Here is a 27161-nt window from a genome sequence, read left to right on the forward strand (position 1 = left end):
CTCATCCTCTCTCATCCCCTTCTGCTCCTACCCTCAATCTTTCCCAGCATCAGGGTCTTTTCAAATGAGTTAGCTCTTCGCATCAGGTGGCCAAAGTATTGGAGTTTCAGCTTCCACATCAGTCCTTCCAATGAACACCCAGGACTGGTCTCCTTTAGGATGGACTGGTTGGATCTTCTTGCAGTCCAAGGGACTCTCAAGAGTCTTCTTCAACACCACAGTTCAAAAGCATCAATTCTTTGGCGCTCAGCTTTCTTTATAGTCCAACTCTCACATCCATACATGACTACTGGGAAAACCATAGCCTTGACTAGATGGACCTTTGTTGATAAAGTAATGTCTCTGCTTTTTAATATGCTGTCTAGGTTGGTTGGAAGAATCATTTGCAGCCATACATTTTTATTTTTGAAATCCTCTTATTTAAAGCAGAACTTTAGAAAAAAACTGAAAAAAACTCTGAAAGTAGCACTGTGATGAAAATGAGTTAATGTTAGGTTAGCCAAAGGAAAAGCTTTGACTGCTGAACAGAATTCAGATCTGAGCAGCAACTATTTTATTGGTCTTGTGAAGCCCTGAAAGAAAGTGAAAGTGAAACTGTTAGTTGCTCAGTCCTGTCTACCTCTTCGTGACCCCATAGACTGTAGCCCACCAGGCTCCTCTATCCATGGGGATGCCCCAGGCAAAAATACTAGGAGTAGGTTGCCACTCCCTTTTCCAGGGGATCTTCCCGACCCAGGGATGGAACCCAGGTCTCCTGCATTGCAGGTGGCAGATTCTTTACTGTCTGAGCCACCAGGGAAGTCTCTGAAGGCCTGCATGCTCTTAATTAAAAGGTAGGAGTTTAAAAATAAGGAAGCACGGCTATAAAATGATGAATTCTAAGTATTATAATATTTAGAGATCTTAAATGAAAAAACTATTATGATAATATTTAAGTATATGTGACCCACTCTTAAAACATTAATTGCATCACTAGTGGTAAAGAACCTGCCTGCCAATGCAGGAGATGGAAGAGATGTGAGTTCAATCCTTGAGTTGCGAAGATCCCCTAGAGAAGGGCATTGCAACCCACTCCAGTATTCTTGTCTGGAGAATCCCATGGACAGAGGAACATGGTGGGCTACAGTCCATAGGGTCACACAAAGTCAGACATGAGTAAAGCAACGTAGTACACAAAAAGGTTATTTCTTAAAGTCAACTTTACTCGTTTCACATACATCTGGAGGGGAAAAATATATTAAGCAGAAGACATTTTTTTTTTTTAGCAAAATTTAGTCAGTTAATTCTCAGAGAAAATGTTTACAACTAAAACTATGTCCAGGGATCTGCTGATGTTTTAAATTTTAATTCATTATTTATCAAAGTCATTCCTATATTTTCTAATATTTTTTAAAGTGCCTGTAGTGCTAGAAACAAAAAGCTACAACTATACATGAACAAATAACTAAAGTAGGGAAACCATTCAATATTACAGTAATCCAGGCCTATGCCCCAACCAGTAACGCTGAAGAAGCTGAAGCTGAACAGTTCTATGAAGACCTACAAGACCTTTTAGAACTAACACCCAAAAATGATGCCCTTTTCATTATAGGGGACTGGAATGCAAAAGTAGGATGTCAAGAAACACCTGGAGTAACAGGCAAATTTGGCCTTGGAGCACGGAATGAAGCAGGGCAAAGGCTAATAGAGTTTTGTCAAGAGAACGCACTGGTCATAGCAAACACCCTCTTCCAACAAAACAAGAGAAGACTCTACACATGGACATCACCAGATGGTCAACACTGAAATCAGATTGATTATATTCTTTGCAGCCAAAGATGGAGAAGCTGTATATAGTTAGCAAAAACAAGACCAGGAGCTGACTGTGGCTCAGATCATGAACTCCTTATTGCCAAATTCAGACTTATGTTGAAGAAAGTAGGGAAAACCACTAGATCATTCAGATATGACCAAAATCCAATCCCTTATGATTATACAGTGGAAGTGAGGAATAGATTTAAGGGACTAGATCTGATAGATAGAGTGCCTGATGAACTCTGGACGGAGGTTCATGACATTGTACAGGAGACAGGGACCAAGACCATCCCCATGGAAAAGAAATGCAAAAAAGCAAAATGGCTGTTAGAGGAGGCCTTACAAATAGCTGTGAAAAGAAGAGAAGCGAAAAGCAAAGGAGAAAAGGAAAGGTATAAGCATCTGAATGCGGAGTTCCAAAGAATAGCACGGAGAGATAAGAAAGCCTTCCTCAGCGATCAATGCAAAGAAATAGAGGAAAACAACAGAATGGGAAAAACAAGAGATCTCTTCAAGAAAATTAGAGATTCCAAGGGAACATTTCATGCAAAGATGGGCTCGATAAAGGACAGAAATGGTATGGACCTAACAGAAGCAGAAGATATTAAGAAGAGGTGGCAAGAATACACAGAAGAACTGTACAAAAAAGATCTTCAGGACAAAGATAATCACGATGGCGTGATCACTCACCTGGAGCCAGACATCTTGGAATGTGAAGTCAAGTGGGCCTTAGAGAGCATCACGACGAACAAAGCTAGTGGAGGTGATGGAATTCCAATTGAGCTATTTCAAATCCTGAGAAATGATGCTGTGAAAGTGCTGCACTCAATATGCCAGCAAATTTGGAAAACTCAGCAGTGGCCACAGGACTGGAAAAGGTCAGTCTTCATTTCAATCCCAAAGAAAGGGAATGCCAAAGAAAGGTCAAACTACCACACAATTGCACTCATCTCACATGCTAGTAAAGTCATGCTCAAAATTCTCCAAGCCAGGCTTCAGCAATATGTGAACCGTGAACTCCAAGATATTCAAGCAGGTTTTAGAAAAGGCAGAGGCACCAGAGATCAAATTGCCAACATCCGCTGGATCATGGAGAAAGCAAGAGAGTTCCAGAAGAGCATCTATTTCTGCTTCATTGACTATGCCAAAGCCTTTGACTGTGTGGATCACAATAAACTGTGGAACATTCTGAAAGAGATGGGAATACCAGACCACCTGATGTGCCTCTTGAGAAACCTGTATGCAGGTCAGGAAGCAACAGTCAGAACTGTACATGGAAAAACAGACTGGTCCCAAATAGGAAAAGGAGTGCGTCAAGGCTGTATATTGTCACCTTGCTTATTTAACTTATATGCAGAGTACATCATGAGGAAAACTTGCCTGGAAGAAGCACAAGCTGGAATCAAGATTGCTGGGAGAAATATCAATAATCTCAGATATGCAGATGACACTACCCTTATGGCAGAAAGTGAAGAGGAACTCAAAAGCCTCTTGATGAAAGTGAAAGAGGAGAGTGAAAAGGTTGGCTTGAAGCTCAACATTCAGAAAACAAAGATCATGGCATCTGGTCCCATCACTTCATGGGAAATAGATGGAAAAACAGTGGAAACAGTGTCAGACTTTATTTTTTTGGGCTCCAAAATCACTGCGGATGCTGATTGCAGCCATGAAATTAAAAGACGCTTACTCCTTGGAAGGAAAGTTATGACCAACCTAGATAGTATATTAAAAAGCAGAGACATTACTTTGCCAACCAAGGTCCGTCTAGTCAAGGCAATGGTTTTTCCCGTGGTCAAGTATGGATGTGAGAGTTGGACTGTGAAGAAAGCTGATCGCCGAAGAATCGATGCGTTTGAACTGTGGTGTTGGAGAAGACTCTTGAGAGTCCCTTGTACCGCAAGGAAATCCAACCAGTCCATTCTAAGGGAAATCGATCCTGGGTGTTCATTGGAGGGACTGATGCTGAAGCTGAAACTGCAATACTTTGGCCACCTCATGCGACGAGTTGACTCACTGGAAAAGACTCTGATGCTGGGAAAGGTTGGGGGCGGGAGAAGAAGGGGACGACAGAGAATGAGATGGCTGGATGGCATCACTGACTCTGTGGACATGAGTTTGAATGAGCTCCGGGAGTTGGTGATGGACAGGGAGGCCTGGTGTGCTGTGATTCATGGCGTCGCGGAGAGTCGGACACGACTGAGCGACTGAAATGAACTGAACTGAAATGAACTGAACTTAACTGAACTATAGTAAGCTTTTGTCAAGATTTCAGTTTGTTACCTTAAGTGTATAAGGCAAACGGTATATTTATTAACACTTTCATACACACTCTGACTGATGGCATTCTGGTATAGGAACAAGGAACAAATACAAAGGATTAGGGAAATAAGTTGGGTTTTATCATTTTAGCAAACCAACCTGGTAAATATAATGCTCTAAAATCATATGCCTGAGATCAAACTATTCATTTTTAGGTGCTTTCTACGAAACTCTGTAAAAATATAAAACAATGACTGTGTCTAAGGAAGCTTCCTCTAAGTTAAATACAAGCAAGGTAACATCTACCTTAAATTAGGCTCTGAAGAAAGAGTACGCTGAAGGAGTCTTTCCATAAAGATACAATCACCGTTCCACTAAAAAGCTCAATGATAATGTAAAAAAAAAAGAAAAAAATGTTTCTCTGACATTCAGTCAGTTCAGTTCAGTTCAGTCGCTCAGTCGTGTCCGACTCTCCGCGACCCCATGAATCACAGCACGCCAGGCCTCCCTGTCCATCACCAACTCCCGGAGTACACTCAAACTCATGTCCACAGAGCCGGTGATGCCATCCAGCCATCTCATTCTCTGTCGTCCCCTTCTCCTCCCGCCCCCAACCTTTCCCAGCATCAGAGTCTTTTCCAGTGAGTCAACTCGTCGCATGAGGTGGCCAAAGTATTGCAGTTTCAGCTTTAGCATCAGTCCCTCCAATGAACACCCAGGATTGATCTCCTTTAGAATGGACTGGTTGGATCTCCTTGCAGTCCAAGGGACTCTCAAGAGTCTTCTCCAACACCACAGTTCAAAAGCACCGATTCTTCGGCGATCAGCTTTCTTCACAGTCCAACTCTCACATCCATACATGACCACGGGAAAAACCATTGCCTTGACTAGACGGACCTTGGTTGGCAAAGTAATGTCTCTGCTTTTTAATATACTATCAAGGTTGGTCATAACTTTCCTTCCAAGGAGCAAGCATCTTCTAATTTCATGGCTGCAATCAGCATCTGCAGTGATTTTGGAGCCCAAAAAAACAAAGTCTGACACTGTTTCCACTGTTTTTCCATCTATTTCCCATGAAGTGATGGGACCAGATGCCATGATCTTTGTTTTCTGAATGTTGAGCTTCAAGCCAACCTTTTCACTCTCCTCTTTCACTTTCATCAAGAGGCTTTTGAGTTCCTCTTCACTTTCTGCCATAAGGGTAGTGTCATCTGCATATCTGAGGTTATGGATATTTCTCCCAGCAATCTTCATTCCAGCTTGTGCTTCTTCCAGCCCAGCGTTCCTCATGATGTACTCTGCATAGAAGTTAAATAAGCAAGGTGACAATATACAACCTTGACGTACACCTTTTCCTATTTGGAACCAGTCTGTTGTTCCATGTCCAGTTCTAACTGTTGCTTCCTGACCTGCATACAGGTTTCTCAAGAGGCAGGTCAGGTGGTCTGGGATTCCCATCTCTTTCAGAATGTTCCACAGTCTAAATTGACCATTCTAACTACGAAATCTGAGGAAAAGAACAAGGCTTCTTCCAATACTGTGATAAGAAACAGAATTTGCATATACACCTAAAACAAAGAGAATTTCATCACCAAGAGGTTAAGACTGTAATGATCAGATTTCCACCTAGAAGCAAATATATTCAGATATAGAGCACACACATTCCCATACACATTTCAGCTATACGTATGAACAATTCAGGGTATAGTTTGGGAACAATATATTCAATCCTACTAATACCTAGGGAATATCACACAATGTAAAGAATAATGACACAATGCCACTATATTTCCTGAGGTCAAAATATCCACAGAATGGTAAAAATGACCCTAAGCTTGAATATCGTAAAGGTAAGCAGTTTTAAAAACAAAACCAACTAGCCCCTTGGTAGTATGTATAAGTAAAGAAAACGGCAAACAATTTAATATAAGTACTCAATAAAAAAAAAATCAATGTATGTATAAAAAAATTCAATATAAAATAATTAATTAAGTTTGCTAAGTGTTTGAAAAGTATAACCTATATTTCTGTTAATTTGAAAATCGGAGATTGAGATTCTATTAAAACACAGTTCAATATCCATTCAATAGTTTCAAAAAATGAACATGAATGTGCCAAAATGACTCTGAGGTAGGTATGTCTAGGAAATGTGGCTGTAAGACAGCCTGGAGATAGATTATGAATTACTTTAAGGATTTATTTCCCTTTTAAATACTACAATCTGCAAATGTGACAGAATGTTTTAACATGTTTAGAAGTGGATCCTGATTTGTAAATATCTAAAAAAATTAACTACACTTATTTTTCATATTAAAGATAAAGTAGGAAAAGCTGCTTTTCAAAAGAGAATTTAATTCTTTGTGTTTTTTCCATTACTATGCAATAGTGAACACCACTGTCATAAAAAAGGAGGCAATTATTATCATTTGCAAGAAAGATTACAATTCTCTGAAATAAAAAAACAAGAGCTGGCTCAAATTAAATGATTTCATTCTATTAAAATTAATCACCTAATGTATTTTCACTTTAAAAACAGATACCAAAAGAGCTGCAATAATTCAAAAGTTAAACAGTATACAAAAATGAAGAGCAACAATGTGAAATTAGAACAAAAGAAACTAGGCCAGTCTACACATTTTTACTTTTTGCCTACTCTCTGAGGAGTATACTATCTATTTTAGAACTTATTATGGTACCCAGATCAGAGAAGGCAATGGCAAGCCACTCCACTCTTGCCTGGAAAATCCCATGGACAGAGGAGCCTGGTAGGCCGCAGTCCATGGGGTCGCTAAGAGTCAGACATGACTGAGGGACTTCACTTTCACTTTTCACTTTCATGCACCGGAGAAGGAAAAGGCATCCACTCCAGTGTTCTTGCCTGGAGAACCCCAGGGACGGGGGAGCCTGGTGGGCTGCCGTCTGTGGGGTCGCACAGAGTCGGACATGACTGAAGTGACTTAGCAGCAGCAACAGCAGCAGTAGCATGGTACCCAGATAAAATTTATGGCCTACTACGAGTTGACTCACTGGAAAAGACTCTGATGCTGGGAAAGGTTGGGGGTGGGAGGAGAAGGGGACGACCAAGAATGAGATGGCTGGATGGCATCACCAACTCTGTGGACATGAGTTTGAGTGAACTCCGGGAGTTGGTGATGGACAGGGAGGCCTGGTGTGCTGTGATTCATGGGGTCGCAGAGAGTTGGACACGACTGAGCGACTGAACTGAACTGAACAGTAGAACTGAGCGACTGAACTGAACTGAACAGTAGAACTTAACACATCTATCTTCAAAAAGAAAACTGAAAAGGCAGTTTGGAACTAAGGGATGTATACTTTACTAAAAACTATCCTCTGTCGCTGTCTCTTTTCCCATTCACCATCATTGCCTTTAGGGGCTACCTTGTAGCTAGATGGAATTCTTTTGTAGCCTTGTGTTGAGGTTAGCAGTTTCTGAAATAAAAACACTGGAAAGTGTCCTCACTCTTCCCTTCCACATTCCAATCCAGTTAGTCAATGAATCCTGTAGTTTCTTATTGCCGAAATCTATTTCAGATTTGTCCTTTCTCCATTTTTACTACAGTGTGTTAGCTTAAGCTCCTTCCTGCATCTTTCCTTTGGAAGCTGGCATCCTGAGTTCTTTTTCTGCCAACGGTACTCCTCTCTGCTCTGTCAACTATCATTCACGACACCAAAAAAAGTTATTAAAACACAAATCTGATGTCAATTTACTGTTCACAGTCCTTAACTGTCATCACCTGCCTATAGGGTAGAGTTCAAACTTGTGATCAAGGCACACAGGCCCTACTTACGTACCTGTTGTTCTCTCTCTTCATAGTAAGTGACCTGATTCATCTTAGATGGCCATCTCTCTCGTGATGACTCTGTTCCTTTTCAAAAACTTTTCCTTCTGCCAGAGATGACCTTCTCTTAATGTCTTTCCAACTTATCATAAGCATCAACTTCTACATAAGCAAACATTCTACAGTGTTCACCTGACCTGTCAAATGGTTATATCCTTCCTTCTATGGTGCTTGTATACCATTTATTTTGTTTACAGAACTTATCTCTGAATTCTTACTGTCTGTTTTTAGTTCTTCTGTTGGTCACTTCCATAGTGATTAACATGGTTGTATCTATAATTCTTGGTTACGGTAACTTTAAGAAATTTATTGATCCCCTCCTCCTTCCGATTTTTAATTTCTAATCTTTTTTTTAGCAGTTACATTATTGGATATTATGTTTTATCCCAACAGAATATCCTGCCAAATGCATTCCAGTAGTCCAATTTCCATGTCTATTTCTTCAAGTCCTCTAGGACAGTGACTATTGTCTTATTTTGGCATTCTCAGAGCCTACAGTATGAAGTAATATTTAGTATATAAACAAAGTTTATTTTGACTCTGAAGTAGTTATGTCTAAGAAACGCAATTGTAAGACAGCCTGGAAATTGATTATGATTACTTTAAGGGTTTATTTTCCTTATAAATATTACAATCTGTAAATGTGACAGAATGTTTTAACATGCTTAGACAGAAGCTGATTCTGATTTGTAAATACCTAAGAAAACTGACCACATTTATTTTTCATATTAAAGGCAGATGAAATGCCACATATAGAATATATAAAAAATAAATTTAAACTATTTTCAGTTCAACTGAATAACTAATTGCATAAAAGAAACTTTAAACTTTTCTTACACAAATATATGACATTCATGTTTACTGTCACTTGTTAGGTATATGACTTTAGGCAAGATCTCCTTGCCTCAGACCTAGCTATGAAATGGAGATGATAATGGTACTTACCTCATGGAGTTGCTGTAAGGATTATATAAGTTAATTCATATAAAGTCTTGGAAGAGCACCTTCATATAATAAGAACTTAATGAATGTTTGAAGCTATTATTAAGTAAATTTATGTCTTTATTTAGTATTGTTGCTACTCACGAGTCTTACTGATTCTTACATTGAATTTGAACTGTTGCTAAACATTTAGTGTTTTTTTTTTAAAAAAACTTTCTGAATAGTGTTTTTATATTATATTAGAATAACCTGTTGAATTAAATGTTTCCTTTGAAGAAATCAGTTCATAGATTTGATGCTACACACACTACAAAAGTGAATCTATTTTAAGCAACGGTGAAATCTCTTTAGCAACTACAATTTCATGCACAGTTAGCTTAACCTCCATTTCATCCTTCTATGCTTTACACACTGGCAGCATTCAGCTTCTGATAGGCTAAAGCTTAAAATTTGCCACTCTTTTGAATAATGCTGTTTAAGTTGACTTCTAAATTACTCTAAAGTTGGCTACAGAATTTCATGTATTATTTCTTAGTAAAAAGAGCCTTATTCAAGAGCGAAAAATTATGAAATATTATAAGCTAAAGGCTGGGGATTCAGAAACATAAAAAAAATAGTTCTGAACTTCAAAAAGCATAAAACATTGGGAGAGAAAGAAAGCCAGACATCAGATGCAATAAAATGGAGTTAACTGCAAATCACAGGCATGTTTAAGTGCTTTGGAAATGCAGTGGTGGTTGGTGGTTTAGTTGCTAAGTCATGTCCGACTCTTGTGACACCATGGACTGTAGCCTGCTAGGCTCCTCTGTCCATGGGATTCTCCAGGCAAGAATACTGGAGTGGGTTGCCATTTCCTTCTCCAGGGGATCTTCCTGACCCAGGAATTGAACCCAGGTCTCCTGCATTGCAGGCAAATTCTTTACTGACAGCTAGGAGGGAAGACCTAGGTATAGCTTAATGTAACTTGGAAGTGGCAGTGGTGGTGGCTAAGGAGGAGAAATTGGGTAAGACTTCCCAGAAAAGGGGACACTTGAGCTAAATCTTTAAAACAGCTTAAGTAGAAGTGGTTTACTCTAGTAATTGAGGGGAAAAACCAGTCTGTTCTTTACTTAAGGGCGCGTCATCCATCTGCTACCAGTGTGACTTCTCACATGGCTACTGTGGCAGCTTTTGTGGGAGTTCTTACATTATTCCATAATCCTAGCTAATAATTAGTTAGTGACCCAACTTGAGCTAGTAACAATCCTTGTCTAAAATACTGCAAAAACGTAACAGGAGAATTAGTCCTTTTCTGATGGGAAAAGCTGTAAAATACAACAAGCAAGAATTGGCAGTTGTATGTTTTCCCACCACAAGCAAAGAGTCAGTCAGTAGTGAAGAGAAGAGCTCCTTCCCTTCCACCTTAAGATTCCATGTACAAAAAGCAGAAGTCACTTACACTACTTAGTAAATACTAATAGCACCAAGATTTAATCATTTTTATTTCATTAGTTTACTGTTTTTTAAAGTTACAAATTAGTATACAGGCTTTCCAGGTGGTAAAGAATCCACCTGCCAATACAGGAGACAGGGGTTCAATTCCTGGAGAAGGAAAATGGCAACCTTCTCCAGTCTTCTTGCCTGGGAAATCTCATGGACAGAAGGACCTGATGGCTACAATCCATGGGGTCGCAAAAGAGTTGGATATGACTTAGTGATTAAACAACAACAAATTAGTATGCTCTTAATAATTCAGTCGATACCCTTATGAATGTTTATATATTGTACCTAGGTACACAGTTATGAGCAAAACTAGTTAAAACAGTAGTAAATCAGCTAACCAAAAAATCTTGTTCTAGTTATATTTGTGATGTTTACTTAGGTCCTTTACGATCAAAAGTGGGGGAGAAACAAGACCAAATACCAACAATATAGGAATATCTACTTGCAGAATAAGGAACTTAGAAGATATTTTCTGCATTTATTGAAATACATTTTTTAAAAGCAAATTTTATGTTTTTGTCTATCAAAGGCTAAATTTTGCCTGTTGACTGAGTGTATGCATTTGAAAAATGATTAGCTTTATCCCTGAACAGAACTATAAAGCATGTAACTAAGAACCAAAGTGAGTATTCAGGTAACATTTCTTTATTATAAATTGCTAAGACAGTCCTGCAAATAAACTACAAATTTCCTCTTCTAAAAAATGTATATTCCCAATGATTTACACACAGCCATGTTTAAGTATTTTTAATATTTTTGACATAAGGCACTAGTCTATAACGCAGGTTCAATCCCCAAATCTGGAATATCTCCCGGAAAAGGAAATGGCAACCCACTTCAGTAAACTTGCTTGGGAAATCTCATGGATAGAGGAGCCTGGTGGGCTACAGTCAATGAGGTCTCAAGACTCAGACATGACTTAGTGACTAAATGACAACAAACTGGTCTATATATTGTATATTTTTACTTTTGTTAAAGTAGAACTAAATTAAACTATAATTTCAAAATTAAGACTTAAGCCAGAGTTGAATGAGACAGAAAAGCTATTGTGTATAGTGTTACCTATGATTCAGTTCAGCTCAGTACAGTCGCTCAGTCGTGTTCAACTCTTTGCAACCCCATAGAGAGCAGCATGCAAGGCTTCCCTGTCCATCACCAACTCCTGGAGTTTACCTAAATTCATGTCCACTGAGTCAGTGATGCCATCTAACCATCTCATCCTCTGTCATCCCCTTCTCCCACCTTCAATCTTTCCCAGCATCAGGGTCTTTTCAAATGGGTCAGTTCTTCGCATCAGGTGGCCAAAGTATTGGAGTTTCAGCTTCGGCATCAGTCCTTCCAATGAATATTCAGGACTGATTTCCTTTAGGATGGACTGGTTGGATCTCCTTGCAGTCCAAGGGACTCTCAAGAGTCTTCTCCAACACCCCAGTTCAAAAGCATCAATCCTTTGGCGCTCAGCCTTTTTTACAGTCCAATTCTCACATCTATACATGACTACCTATGATTATGTACCAATAATCCAGAAAGCAGTACTGCACAGATTAAATTACGTATACCACTTTTATATAAGAATGTGGTTTATATCTACATGGAGCCTTGCCTGACCTGCCATACTTTTATATTTATACTACTATTTTAAGTGTTTTGGTTTCACCAGCCCTCTTAAAGAAAATCATTCACTGATTTTGTGCAACACTGTCCTGCTGCTGCTGCTGTTGCTAAGTTGCTTTAGTCGTGTCCGACTCTGTGCGACCCCATAGACGGCAGATCACCAGGCTCCACCGTCCCTGGGATTCTCCAGGCAAGAACACTGGAGTGGGTTGCCATTTCCTCCTCCAATGCATGAAAGTGAAAAGTGAAAGTGAAGTCGCTCAGTCGTGTCGGACTCTTAGCGACCCCATGGACTGCAGTCCACCAGGCTCCTCCGTCCATGGGATTTTCCAGGCAAGAGTACTGAAGTGGAGTGCCATCCTAACAAATACTTAATGAGAAGTACATCTTACAGATTATAGGCAAGGAGTTGAGAAAAATCAAGTACAGTATAAAAGGTATATTAGGATACAGGCTCACTTGCACTTAGATATAGTCAACATTTCAGTTTGTGTTATTAGTTAGGCACGTATTAAACAGTGGGCTATTTCCCCACGGATAATGCTGAGCTGTAACTGCTACAAAGTGTCAAGATATCAAACACAGCTCAATTAATAATGAAAACTGAACAGGAATATGATTAATTTGAGATGCGTGTGACTAAAGTTTGGTTCTACTAAAATTATATCACAGGGACTTCCCTGGCAGTTCAGTAATTAAGATTCTGCACTTCCCCTACAAGGGGCATGGGTTTGATCCCTGGCTGAGGAACTAAGATCCTGTATGTGGCACAGTGTGGCTTAAAAAAAAAAAAACTCAAAAAATTTGTATATTATAAAGAATTATTGAGAAAGAGCAATTGAGTACAAAACAGCTTTTATATGCACTTGGTTTATAGTTTAGGCATATTTGGTATCAGTCAAAGGCTAGACTTTCTCAGCTTACCCTTGATTACAAAGGGGCATGTGATAATGATTATTTCTTTTAACACACCCCTTGTTGTTCAATCCATCTCAGTTTGGTGTCTCAGGAAATAATTATTGTTGGCCGAGTGGTTGTACAGACCATAGAATAACAGCTTAAAGATGAGAAGATGAATCACACTGCAGCCACTTGTCTTATGTGAATATATCATTGAAGAAACAAAACAGAAAACAAGAAGGAGCCTACTAATTAGGTCCTATGTCTTAAGTCTATTTAAAATCAAGTTTTAAAAATCTGTTTAGATTTTACTTACTTGCAATAAAGACTAACTTTTATACATGGGAATCTTCTAAACATTAAAATATATTATGGGTATATGTGAACCAAGAAAATGAAAGACATTGTAGACATGGAAGCCATATCTGGGACACAGGAATTTCAGGTTTTCAAATGAGAAATCAAGCGTAATTTTCGGTTGAATACTGATGTTAAAGCATGTCTGTTTGTTTTTCTTACATACCTATAAAACTGTACTCTTTGTTAGAAATAAACCTTTACTACCTAATGATGAGAAGACACAATTATTATTTGAAAGCTTTACAAGCCATAAGGCCTCAAACAGGATTCATTAAATAAAACTGAAAGAATACTAAAAGGAAACAAAGCAGAGAGATGTTGACATTTTTTCTCAAACACAGGGACTTCATTAATTCAGCTTGATTTGGATGATATAACTTGACCTTTTCATGATAATTTTTAAATTAAACTACAGGTCTAATGAAAAGATTTACAAATTGAGCAAGTTTACTATTAATCTGAACAGTGGGTAAAACCATAGCAGATTTTACTGGATAGTTAGAACTAGCTAGTCCTGGTTGTCTTCAGGTGTTAAAGGTGCGAATAGGTATCAGGAAATATTAGTAACAGGTATGCAAATTAATAGACCATATTCTGTAGTTAACCAGATTAAAAGTTATAACTTACTATTGACAGTTATGTGCTATGTAATAGATGCTTTACTTTAATCTCAAACTTCATTGTAAGACTGGGTTCTTATTGTAACTGAATAAAAACATCTAGCCAATTATTCTTTGACTTCATGTGGCCAGAAGTAAGGAAGACTGGACAGCACAGCCATGGTAGGATGGTCTGTTGGTCTATAACCATACTTTTCCCCCTCATTTGCTTTGACTGATCTAATGCCCCAGGCAAGAAATCAGTTGAGTTTCTAAAACTACAAAATGTAGAAGCTAATGACTTCTTTGTATTTAAGTTGATTAAGCAATTCAACATTTTACCTCATCTCAACTAAATCATCTAATGGAAGAGAGATACTAGAAAGCAGTACCTTTTTAGTTTCAAACTGTGCTTCTTCCTGACAGCACCCTCTACAGTCAGGATCCAGCTGCAGAAGGTTGAACTGTCCAAGCAAATCACAGGAGCTGCAGAGCAAGTTGCTGGAGAAACCTAACTCTCTGCAAGACTCTGAGGAAAACTCTGCTCCCAGTGCAGAGACCTGAAAACAAAAAATAAGGGGGAAAAAAGTCATCTTTACATTACAAAGCTTCCAAAAAGAACAAGCTAGAGTTGTCAAAATCTAACACACATACTAGAGAGTTAGTGAAATGCCTCATTTGGAGACAATTTTTAAATTATTTTTAAACTCTATAACCTTATATGAGTCTTTGGTTCTTCCCATCTCCCCCAATTTTTTTTTCTTAAAAACTTGTCATATTGCAGCTTGGCTAAAACATGGATTCACAAAAAAGATCATATATTATTTCTTTGTGATATACATACATATATATCTTAAAAATGAATTTTCATGTCAAGAATTTAGAATCTGCTTGCCCTCTCCTCCTTCTGCTATGCATCTCCTAAATGTTCCCCATTTCTATTTTTAGTTCTCTCTTTGCATATTTTCCATGGAGAACTATGTCTTTTCCATGGCTTCAAATATTCATTTATTAAAAACTCTCAAGTCTTCTTAAGTGTCAAGCTTCCAACATCTTCTCATTTAGATGTACAGGCACTGCAAATTCAAATTCTCCAATAGTGAAACGTCTTTTAAAAATCTATTCCTTCCAATGTATTCATAGTCAGAATATCTTAGCAAAATGGTACCATTTTCCCTGACTACCCAGTTGTCCAGGTCAGTCAACCTAGACTCCACATTCTTCACTACTGTTAGAACCAATCAATTAAGTTTTGACAATTCAAAGAGCTCTCAAGCCTCAAGTCTCTAAAAGAACTCTCAAATCTTTTCCAGCCTCAGTGGCTTAAATGGTCAGCTAGTCCTACTTACCATTACACCTCCAATCCCATTCTACTTTTCAGCTATAATGGATTCCTATAGTACCTGAAAATACAAAACCCTTACTCAAACACATTTATTTGCTCATATTTTTTTTACGCTAGGCTCTTTTATACATTTCCACCTGTTAATTTCTACTTATTTCCAAGAACTTGATCAGTATCAGTTTTCTTAGGAAGCCTTCTCTGAGAAAAAGAAGATTCCAATCTTTAGCCACTATCTTTTCTAAGAAATTTATGCATAGCTGTAAAAGAGCACCACTCAGAAACCTGCACTATGTAAACCTATGATTGATTCCCCAATAATACTGTGACCTGGTTCAAGGGCAAGCATTAAGTTATTTCTTTGTATTTCCAGCACTTGGCTTTCCAGGTGGCACTAGTGGTAAAGAATTTGCCTGCCAATGCAGGAGACTTGAGAGATGGGAGTTTGATCCCGGGGTCTGGAAGATCCCCTGGAGGAGGGCATGGCAACCCACACTGGTATTCTTGCCTAGAAAATCCCATGGACAGAGGAGCCTGGCAGGCTACAGTCCATAAGGTTGCAAAGAGTCAGACATGACTAAAGCGACTTAGCATGCAGGCACATGCTAGTTCTCAGGCATGTTAAGCAGATGATATGGTCAAAACCACAGCCTCAAGTAGAAGGAATTTCATATTGACTGTAACGGGTTGACCTTCTAGACCAAGAGTCTGCACATTTTCTGTAAAGGGTCCCATAGTAATTGTGTTAGGCTTGGGTGGCTATATAGTTTCTGTTGGAACTACTCAACTCAGCCACTGCAGCACAGAATCAATCACAGACCGTAATAAATGAATATGTGTCTGTGTTCCAATAAAACTTCACTTATAAAAACAAGGCTTGCTGAATTTGGCCCACCAGCTGACTAAACAAGTTGATAAAAATCAAATGGCAAATCTCATTGTAAAAAAACTTTTAAGTATTTCTGGTATACACATTGCTGATCATCCCACTGGCCTTACGTTAAGTCAACACCCTAATTTGATACCCTATACAAACATCCTTTTACCTTATCTTAGTGGGCAGTACATATCATAATGTGTCAAAATAGATCAAGCATACCAGTCTAGCCAGAGGGACCTAAAACCCTTGTGCCTATACTAATACTTTGAATACAGTTTATTTACTTGTAAAGTGATCTGATTGATCTATTTCACAGGTTAATTTCTATTTTTCCAAAGATGGCCACACCAAAATAAATCAGTTCAGTTCAGTTCAGTTGCTCAGTCATGTCCTACTCCTTGTGACCCCATGAATCGCAGCATGCCAGGCCTCCCTGTCCATCACCAACTTCCGGAGTTCACTCAAACTCATGTGTATCAAGTCGGTGATGCCATCCATCTCATCCTCTGTTGTCCCCTTCTCCTCCTGCCCCCAATCCCTCCCAGCATCAGGGTCTTTTTCAGTGGGTCAACTCTTCACGTGAGGTGGCCAAAGTACTGGAGTTTCAGCCTCTGCATCAGTCCTTCCAATAAACACCCAGGACTGATTTCCTTTAAGATGGACTGGTTGGATCTCCTTGCAGTCCAAGAGACTTTCTCAAGAGTCTTCTTCAACACCACAGTTCAAAAGCATCAATTCTTTGGCGCTCAGCTTTCTTCACAGTTCAACCCTCACATCCATACATGACCACTGGAAAAACCATAGCCTGGATTAGATGGACCTTTGTTGGCAAAATAATATCTCTGCTTTTTAATATGCTATCTAGGTTGGTCATAACTTTCCTTCCAAGGAGTAAGCGTCTTTTAATTTCATGGCTGCAATCACCATCTGCAGTGATTTTGGAGCCCAAAAAATAAAGTCTGACACTGTTTCCCCATCTATTTTCCATGAAGTGATGGAATCAGATGCCATGATCTTAGTTTTCTGAATGTTGAGCTTTAAGCCAACTTTTTCACTCTCCTCTTTCACTTTCATCAAGAGGCTTTTTAGTTCCTCTTCACTTTCTGCCATAAGGGTGGTGTCATCTGCATATCTGAGGTTATTGATATTTCTCCTGGCAATCTTGATTCCAGCTTGTGCTTCTTCCAGCCCATGATGTACTCTGCATATAAGTTAAATAAGCAGGGTGACAATATACAAATACATCATCCCAAATGTGACTGGCAGGGGCTTGTGACTATTCTCACCAAGCTAGTGTCAAGAAGTGATAATTATGTGATTTCTGAAGGTAGGCCATAAAAAAAGGAAGCCATCTCTGCTTGACTAGGGCTTGCCGGTGCCGTGTCTCTGTTTCTCTAAAATACTCAATTTTTAGTCACCTAAACTACAGAGAGAATGTGGAGAGGCCCATGCAGAGAACAACTGAGGCCTCCAGCTGACAAACAACATCACCTACTAGAGGTGTGAGTAAAAAGCTTTCACATTTTAGTCTTTAGTCTCAGGCTGAGGTCTGAGGCACCACGGAACACACAGCCATGCTGTCATGCCTGTTTGAACTGCTAACCCACTGAATCTGAAAGCAAAATAAACAATGGTTTTGTACCACCATATTTCAGGGTGATCTGTTTTGCAGCCATGGTAACTAAAACAGGCAATAAAAGTGCAATCACTTTGAAACAGTGAACTGCTAAACAAATGTAAGAAACTATTACCAAAGCATGTTTTACAAAACAAGAATCTCAAATGAAAAATCATGGGATCATAATACTTGAGTTTTATTCTGGTGTTTACTGAGCACTGACTGACAGGTAGAGTGAACATGCAAAACGTATTTGAGTCTGATGACATCCTGATTCAAATACCAACTCAGAGCAACCTTATTTCTGAATTTCTGAATAGGAATAATTACCACTTACTTCACAGAGTTTGGAGGATTAAAGGTGAAAAAGTACAGAAAGCATCGAGTATTCTGTCCAGTACACAGTGAGTACTTAACAAAGGTTAGAATTATTCCTACCTTCCACTGTGAAAATAAAAACACTATTTATATGTAAATCATTATAATCGACATGGGTTAGAGATAAGTGTAGGGGAGACAGAGGTAGATAGGAGAGTTTCATGAGTGAATCTTTTTTATACCATCATTCGTTTTTTGCAGACCTAAGGCTTTGACTCAAATAAGAACATCAGAACAGATTTTAAAGCACTTTATAAGTACAAAATGCTAAATAATATAGGAGAGTTCAACTATAAATTACAACCATCCATCTTTTTATTACATAAAACTGAATAGCATTTAAATGTGCACAGTAAGGTCAAATATTAAATTTTATTTTTTGTTTTACTGTTATTATTATTATTTTTGGCTCTGCCATAGTGCTTATGGAATCTTAGTTCTCCAACCAAGGACTGAGTCATGCCCTTGGCAGTGAAAGCATGGAGGCCTGGAAGACCAGGGAATTCCCCTAAATTTTATAATAATTAGCCACCCTTGTAAGAAAGACATGGATATTAAGGACAGGGTGGGATAACCCTGATTGGGATAACCACTTAACAGTTTACAACTTTTTCCAATTCTAAGTAGGATTGACAGGCTAAGAGACTAAGCGTTATTCATTTATTTTCCTGGTGTTATTGAGTTCTTTAAAAACATGAGGGTTGTTGGCAGAGAAGACTCTTCAGAGTCCCTTGGACTGCAAGGAGATTCAACCAGTCCATTCTAAAGGAGATCAATCCTGGGTGTTCATTGGAAGGACTGATGCTACAGCTGAAACTCCAATACGCTGGCCACCTCATGCGAAGAGTTGACTCACTGGAAAAGACTCTGATGTTGGGAGGGATTGGGGGCGGGAGGAGAAGGGGACGACAGAGAATGAGATGGCTGGATGGCATCACCGACTCGATGGACATGAGTTTGCGTGAACTCCGGGAGTTGGTGATGTACAGGGAGGCCTGGCGTTCTGTGATTCATGGGGTCGCAAAGAGTCAGACACGACTGAGCGACTGAACTGAACTGAACATTACTCCTTTGGGCAAAAGTCTGGTATTGGTATACATTTTACTACACTTATACATTCACATGATTAGTTGTCTCTTTACTCAGAAAACTCAGTGTTCTCACATAATAATTCTGAAAAGATTCAAATCTGAGACAAAAGCAAATACATGGGTTTACAGATTAGCCCCAAGAAAATAAGTACCAGAAACATTATGACAAGCCATAACGACAAGATCTTACAAGACATCAGATACTTTGTAAAGTGTTGCTAAACACTTTACATCATTATTTCATTTAATCTCATCCTCCTATGAAAGAGGTATTATCCTTACCTTATAAAGAAGGAAACAAAAGCTTTAATTCCAGCCTGCCCCCAAAACCGTTAACCACTGTTACTACTACCTTTCACAGAATCCAGGATGTGCCATTATTTTATGTACCACTAAAAACAACAAACATGCTGACAGTCATGCCACTGACTGAAGTAAGACCAATCCGGATGATAACTTGTGAAGAAAAGGGGATGGAGTGTGGTGTCTTAGAATCAGTGATACAGAAAATCATTTTATACTGGCTGCTTTCAGCACAGGACCTTTCTGAATAAAGTGATATTATGTACGAGCAGAATGAAAAAGTGAATAACACTTAGTTCTGGGAGACTCTAGAAAACAACTCCCTTAGGCTATGCTATTTTTTTTTTTAATGCTTAAGCATACTCCATGTATTTTCAAATTAAATCATTTTATATCCTCCCAGTTGTCACCGCATTGGAATGCTGATAACCATGAGCTGCTATTAGGTCTATTTTTTTCTTAATTAATATATTTTATTGAAGTATAGTTGACTTACAATGTTTCAGGTGCACAGCAAGGTGATTCAGTTCTTTTTATATATATATATATATAAATACACACACATATTATTTTTCAGGTTATTTTCTATTACAGACTATTACAAGATATTGACTACAGTTCCCTGCGCTATACAGTAAACCTTTGTTGCTTGTTGCATATCTATTTTTTTAAAATTAGAAACCTAGCATTCTATTCATACTAAGACAAACAAGTAGAATCAAAATGTCATAAGTTTTTCAGTTAGGCCAAAGTTTATAAGTTTCCTAGGCACTTCCATGATGGTCCAGAGGTTAAAGAATCTGCCCTGCAATGCGGGGCACTCGGGTTAGATCCCTGGTCAGGGAACTAAGATCCTACATCCTGAGGAGCAACTGAGCCCACATGGGCGCCTCAACTACTGAGCCTTCATCCGGCAAGTACTCAGTACAGCGGTATAAATGAGGCCAAAGGAAATCAACAGAGAAACTGCTCAACAGACACACAGAATCAAGAGAAGTCATTATTTTAAGCCACTAAGTGTAGGGGGTGCTTACACAGCCACAGATAATTAAATAGTTAAAGAGATAATGAGATCAGAAGAAGTCAACTTGCAATGTTACTCTTTATCTTTTCACGGTGGTGAATACAAATTATCTAAGACTGACAAAAAATTCTGGAGTACAAAGTTTAGAAAGGGGTCTTCCAGTAATTTCTAAGGCACCAAATGACTGAATAATGAAGTACTATAAAGTTAACGAGAGAAATAAAGAATCCACCTTTTAGGTGAGGGTGTAAAAGTAAATAGGCCTGATCTTTAAACTCTTTAATGAAAGAAAAGCCCAGGTGTCTGTGGAGGCCTTTGGTATAGAACCTCAATCCTCCAAACCTTGAATAAATTAATTAAACCAGATCTCTAGGAGAATACTCAGCAGACTCAATACAGAGAACACTTGAAAAATTAGGCTGATAAGACACCTGAAAAAACTCCAAGTATGGTGCCTATTAAAAAGTTTTATTATTCACAGTTAAACGAACTAAAAACTTCTAATAAGTCGTTTGTGAGTGAATCGGAAAATAAGTCGAAACTAGCCTCTCCTCATTCAGATATAAAGAACGTATCTCTTCTGTTAATGGATAAAAACGAAATAAAAAAAACTTGGTTAGATAACGATCGATTTTAAGCGAGACGAAAGCTATCATTTTAGAAAATCAATTTCAAGAATAAATTATGTTTTAGTATGGAGTAGTTCCTTTTATTGCAACAATGTTGTTTAAAAACCAAAATGATACTGAGGTGTATCCAGCGGCCGTTGAGTGTCAGAGAACAGAGGTAAAAGATTAGGAGTGACTTACAGAGACCACAAACAAATGACAGAAAGAAGTAAAAAGGAAGTGTACCCTGGACCAAAGACTTGAAAGGAAGCTTTGTCATAAAGACGACAGTTTCTTGCATTTCTGCCAATTTAAAAACAATCTTCATTCCTTTGCAAAACTTAGTGCCTTTCCCGTCCCCCCGCTTTTACGGTGTGTCTTACAGACTGTACTCAAGATAGTCTCAGGTCAGGAGAAGGAACCGCTACAAACCCAGGGCGGGGAAAGATAATCGTCAAACGCGGAATAAAGCCACGTCGCACGCCGGCAGCAGCAACTGCTGGGGAAGCCCACACTTGTCAGCTGTGCCTCCCCAAAGGGACCGAATACTCCGTCTTCCTTAGCGCAGTCCCTGTCACTCGCCCTGGCCTGCAGCAGAGGTGACCTCCACTCACCGTTTGAAGCACGGTCGCCAGCAGCAGTCGCAGGCCAAACGCCGAGCCAAGCCATCCACCCGGGAGGGCCGCCATCACTGCTATCTTCCCTCGGTCTCCGGCTGCCCAGAAGACCCCTCTGCTAGGGGCGTCTACTCCAGAGCCTGATCCAAACAGGCTACTAGAGGCCGCTGCCATCAAGTCTCTTATTCTGAGGAGATGGGCATTAACTACGGGCATTTGTAAGCTTAAAGGTGATCAAAAACTTTACACTGGCTGTAACTATGAAGTCATTGGGTCCTTTCGATAACTCACATCAGGCATTTCCCTAAACTCCTCAAATCTGTGCTTCCCGGGCTCCTTCCTTTCATTCACGACATTTCCTCAAGCAGTCAAGAAGCCCCGCCTTCGCCAGTTTCGGCCTGCCTCCTTCTCCAAGTTTACCCAATCGAATGCCGATTTGGTTGATACCTATGGCATAGGAAACCAACCGTGACACGCACCAAGAGCGAAGCGCTGGAGTCCCTCGGTCCAATAAGCTCAACCGAAAGGGAGTAGAGGGCGGAGCCTCTGGTTGCCGAGCAGCGTACGTGGAGGCGTGCGCGTGGAGGCGGAGAGGGATGGGTAGGGGCGGGGCCGAGGGCGGCGCAGCCGCAGCCGCAGCGCTGGCGGAGAAGCGCGCGGCCGCGGGCAAAGGAGGGAGGGAAGGAAGGAAGAGAAGGAGGCGGGTAGGCAGGCGGGCGCGGGGGTCGGGGACTGAGGCAGTAGAAGGAGGCGAGAGCCCGGCTGCTGCTTCGCGCTGTGTTTGCCGCACGGGCTTTTGGAGGGAGTCGGCCGTAGAGTCGCTCGAGGAGAAGCGGGCACCGGCGGCGTTGCTGCTGGCGCCTGGGGGCGGGGGACCGGGGAGTCGGGAAGGGGGGTCGCTGCGGTGGTTCTCTCGCTGTCGCGCTCTTGCCTTTCTCCCTGCTCCGTGGGCTCCTCCCGGCGTCTCCCTCGCCCCCGGGGCCCCGATCCCCGCCCCCCGCGGTATGTCTTGATTCGGAGCAGCGGGTTTCATGGGGCTCCTCAGGATTATGATGCCGCCCAAGTTGCAGCTGCTGGCGGTGGTGGCCTTCGCGGTGGCGATGCTCTTCTTGGAGAACCAGATCCAGAAACTGGAGGAGTCCCGGTCGAAGCTAGGTGAGGAGCCGTGTCACTTCGGGCTGAGTGGTGTGTGGAAGGGGCCAGGCTGGGGAAGCACTGCGAGCCGAGCAAGTGGGCGTTTATCTAACCTGATACCTGGCTTGGAAGCTGGAGGCTGAAAGAGAACACAAGCCCCGGGAATGGTGTGAATTAAGCTTGGGTGGTATGCTGGGCTCACGAGGTCAAGGGGCAGAGGTTGCAAGGTTGGACTTCCCCGAGCCAAAGGGTTACCCTGAAGTAGGCATTCCAACGGGGAGAAAGCAAGAGAAGATCGAATTCGTTGGGGAGTCAGTACTGACCGTTGGAGGAAACAAACGGTCAGGCTTGCCTGTTCTCTTGGAAGTCATACTGCAAGCTCCAGCAGTGTCAGGCAAGGGGATTCTGATTTGAGATGTGGGCACCTGGACTGAATCTTTTGGGAGTGGGGAGTCTGGCGAAGGGACAGATGCGCTGAAATGGAGGGAAGATACTGGAATGATGGTGTGTAAAAGAAATACGTTGTAGTGAGTTGCACTCGTGCTGGGGGCAGCAAGGGACCGCACAACCGAGAGAAATAGACTGTCCAGGTAGGACAGGAAAGCAAATAAAAAGCTCCCATGAGGTTCTGAAACGAGGTAAACAGGCATTTAAATTCTTTTTTAGTGACGCTAAACTGGTATTTTGAGCTTAAGAATGGAGTTGTATGTGCATGTTGCTTCGCGGCAGTGTTGGTGTAGTGAATTTAGAAGGGGAGGAAACGTTGAGGGGGAATTGCTATAATGAGATTTAAAGTTAACGAAAGGAAGAATGCAGAAAGTTTACCGTATGGTTAAGTACCTTAAAGAGTTAACGGTTGTTGCTTTAATTGGGGGAGAGATCTGAAGTACAAAAAGTTGGAGTGTGATGTGAAAGAGCAGACGAATGCACAGATAAGCACTTTCAGAGCAGTAAGGAACTGTGGCATTTGGGAAGAGTCTGAATGGGGAGGGAGTGTTAAAAGAATGTCAGCAATAAGTTTTGATTTAAAAATGTACATGGCACTTAAATCTCAGCCCTAGAGGCTGTAATTTGAATGTGGAAAATAATGTTTAGTAAGTGTATTTTATACACTTTCACTGCCGTATCATTTAAAATAAGTTTGGAAATGCAAACAATAAAATAGGAGCGTTATAATTTAGACTCAGAAGTAACATGCTGCTGTGATGATTAATATTTTGGAAAAATCTATCAGAAGATAATTGTAATATTACAAATAGTAGTTAGCCATTTGCAGTTTTGATACTTTGAAAAAAGCACCGGAGACAATTTTAAAGTGCAGTTTATCAAAGAACATCAAATAAATTAACAAATGCAAATAAATTTGAAGATAGGGATAATTCCACACTTCAACTCTAAGGTAAAACTTTTCCTGTATAATTTTGAACAGATAGCAAATTTATTTACTATGATTTTATTGATATGTATAGTATAAGATGGAAAAATATTCACTTTAAATTTTGAAGGTTGGCCAATATACTCTTTTGGTTTGTACCCATTTAGCAGCATTCATGGTCATATTCTAGTCTGGTTAATGATCCAGCTTTACATAAAAAAAGACTCCTCTTCAAGAATGTTGAAAGTTATATTAAATTAAAATTTATATTTATTCTTTGTTATTGCTCTTTGAATTTCTTATACGTATTATGGTGGGTTGGGATAACTTCAGATTTTAATTTTCCTTCCTTGTCTAACATTTCTTCCGATAATAATTTAAATTGTTTTCTGTTGGCACAACCTGAATGACTTTAAAAAGAATTATTTGAGGATGTAGAAAGCCACGGATAGTGGCTCGGTAGATAATGTGTTTAAGACTTTTTACAAGAAAGAAGCTCTTACATTTTGTTAGGAATAGTAAATATGGAATAAATGAAATAATTCTTGAAAAGGAGAGGCATACAAAAAGCTAGAAGGAGCTAATAATAGAGATGTGGAATTGAGTGAGTGATAGTTGCTCAGTCGTATTTGACTCTTTGAGACCCCATGGACAGCAAGCGTGCCACACTCCTCTGTCCATGGAATGCTCCAAGCTAGAATACTGGAATGGTTGCTATCTTCTTTTCCAGATGTAAAATTATGGCAAATAAAATGTATAGCTTCACATCAGCGGTCTTTTTACTTAAAAAAAAAAGTTATGAAATGGGCTGTATTAAAGCAGATGTCAGTAATCTTCCTTAGGAAAGGAACACAGAAGGAGGCATATTTTGACAATCAGACTCTACTAGACCTTTTCATGTTTGCTATTCTTATTTGATCTTCCAAGAACACCATAGAAAGCCATTTTTATAGATGCGGGAACAAGTTCAAAAGTTATATAAGTTGACCACATACCTAGTAAGTGGCAAAGTCAGTATTGGAACCCAGGTATGTCTGATTTCAAATCAAGTTCCCCTTTAATTATACCAGGCTGCTTGGGACTTTATATTGACATTACACTAAGACGTAGTGGTTTGAATAGAATTTTTAAACTAGCACCAATGTTTAATTGCATTTATTGCTAAGAATGAATATCATTCTTAGAAAATTCAGTTTCTGACACAAAGGAATTTAATGTAATGTCTGTTGCTTGTTTATACCCATGTAATGAACATAATTATATTATCTAATGAAAGGACTGAAATAGATAGCTTACTTTTGCAACAGCGGGGGAAAAAAAAGATTGTTGTTGTTTTTTGTAAGTGTAAAATCACAAACAATAAAAGCATTTTTATTTTGCCATCAGAAAAACTTGAACACACAATTTTCACTTTTTAGAAACTTTTGTGGTGTCATCTGTCACACAGAATTTTGACTTAAAGTGTTGTCAAATTTATTAAATTTTGCATTTATGGCTTAAAAAAAAGAAAAACTTAATCAACAGGGATTCCTAAAAACCAGAGTCACATAATAGTTAATTTTTTACCCCCAATGAATATTGAATGACAGTATACATAATACTGGCTTTGCATCTTGCTTTTTTCATTTACTGTCACAGAACATCTTTCCAGGTCAAAAAATATAAATTTGACTTACTCATTTTAATAGCTGTATAACATTCCACAGTATGCATGAGTCGTAAATTTTTAAGCCATTATGCCAATAATGAACATTCAGTTTATCCCCCTTCACACACTTTTTTTTTTAACTGTTTTATTTCTTGGTAGTATAAAACAGTATTACAAGAAGCATGCTTATATTAGTTTATTTAATTCTTTATTTGTTGGTATTGTTTTCAGTAGGATAAATTCTAATAAGGGATTACTGAGACAAAAGATATATATATATATATGTATAGTAATTTAATAGATTTTAAAATCTGTTACTTCCCCCAAAATTTATTTCCCAAGGGTTATAATAATCTGTACTGTCAGCATACACACAAGCACAGGATATTGTCAACTTTTAATTTTTTTCTAAATCTGTGAAATGGTATGTTGTATCAATTTATGTTTCCTTGACTTCTAATTAAGTTGAACATAATTTACTTGTTCATTTTCATGTCTGTTGGGTAGTATTTTATCTTACCAATGTTTGGGATTTAAAAAGGATGTTAGATGTAGTAATCATTTATCTGTTGTGTCTTGTATCTATTTTTCTCCAGGTCTGTCATTTGTCCCTTGACTTTATGGTGTATGGAGGTTAAAAATTTTATGCAGTCAAGTCTATCAGTTTAGGCAAATAGGTGCCTTACATTGCTTGAGAAGTCTCCCCCCAACCAAGATTATGTTATTATTCTCTATATTTTGTTAGTGTTTTATAGATTATATTTTTACATTTAGCTCTTTAAAGCAGTCATATGTTTATTGTAAGTTCTCTCAGTGAATGGCCACTTATGGCAAATATTATATTAATAATTCATCTTCTTTTTCCTCCTCTGTATGTTACAGTTCTTGTTTTAGGCATATATTAAGTTTTTACATGTTCTTGGATAAATTTTGAACTCCGTTGTTTTCCACTAATCAGAGATTCTTTTGGTCTTAGGGACTCATATATAGGCTTCAAGGCATCTATGAATTCCCTGAAATTATATTCATATCTTTTTATCAGATTTTCAAAGGAGTACACAATCCCCTTAATGGTAAGAATCACTGATTTGCAGTAGATGGTTTATATTTAATGGAGTGAGTGTGTTTTTTGTTTTTAATATTAACTTATTACAACATGCAACTTGTGGGTTAAATTTAGGATGCAAGCACATTAATATTAATGTGGGTGTTATATTGCAAACTTATTAATGTGGGTATTGAGAAAAGTATTAAAATGTATACAAACTTAATTTTTCTAATGAGGTATAGAAAATAACATGGAGTCAAAATGAAAACTTACTTAGGTTACTGC

The 27161-nt window shown here is 39.1% G+C and overlaps 2 protein-coding genes across 4 annotated transcripts in view; one reads left to right on the plus strand and one right to left on the minus strand.

Annotated features, from left to right (window-relative positions):
* Positions 1–22036, minus strand: part of SELENOF (selenoprotein F) — a 45614-nt gene extending 23578 nt beyond the window's left edge. Inside the window, exons 1-2 of one of the 2 annotated variants that reach the window (XM_088835458.1) lie at positions 21669–22036; positions 14203–14370 (exon numbers count right to left, since the gene is read on the minus strand). In XM_088835458.1, coding sequence (XP_088691584.1) covers positions 14203–14370; positions 21669–21887 — 387 coding nt within the window. In that variant the 5' untranslated portion in view covers positions 21888–22036. The remainder of the gene's footprint in view (positions 1–14202; positions 14371–21668) is intronic. The other variant, XM_055402747.2, reaches the window with a different exon arrangement.
* A 295-nt stretch (positions 22037–22331) lies between these two features.
* The window catches only part of HS2ST1 (heparan sulfate 2-O-sulfotransferase 1), a 181829-nt gene continuing 176999 nt past the window's right edge, over positions 22332–27161 (plus strand). The window contains exon 1 of one of the 2 annotated variants that reach the window (XM_055401554.2): positions 22332–22826. In XM_055401554.2, the coding sequence (XP_055257529.1) occupies positions 22703–22826 (124 nt within the window). In that variant the 5' untranslated portion in view covers positions 22332–22702. The remainder of the gene's footprint in view (positions 22827–27161) is intronic. The other variant, XM_055401555.2, reaches the window with a different exon arrangement.

Source organism: Moschus berezovskii, chromosome 4 (assembly GCF_049115385.1).
Source record: "Moschus berezovskii isolate FMDL1 chromosome 4, NW_MosBer_1.0, whole genome shotgun sequence".
In the NCBI taxonomy this organism is placed as follows: Eukaryota; Metazoa; Chordata; class Mammalia; order Artiodactyla; family Moschidae; genus Moschus; species Moschus berezovskii.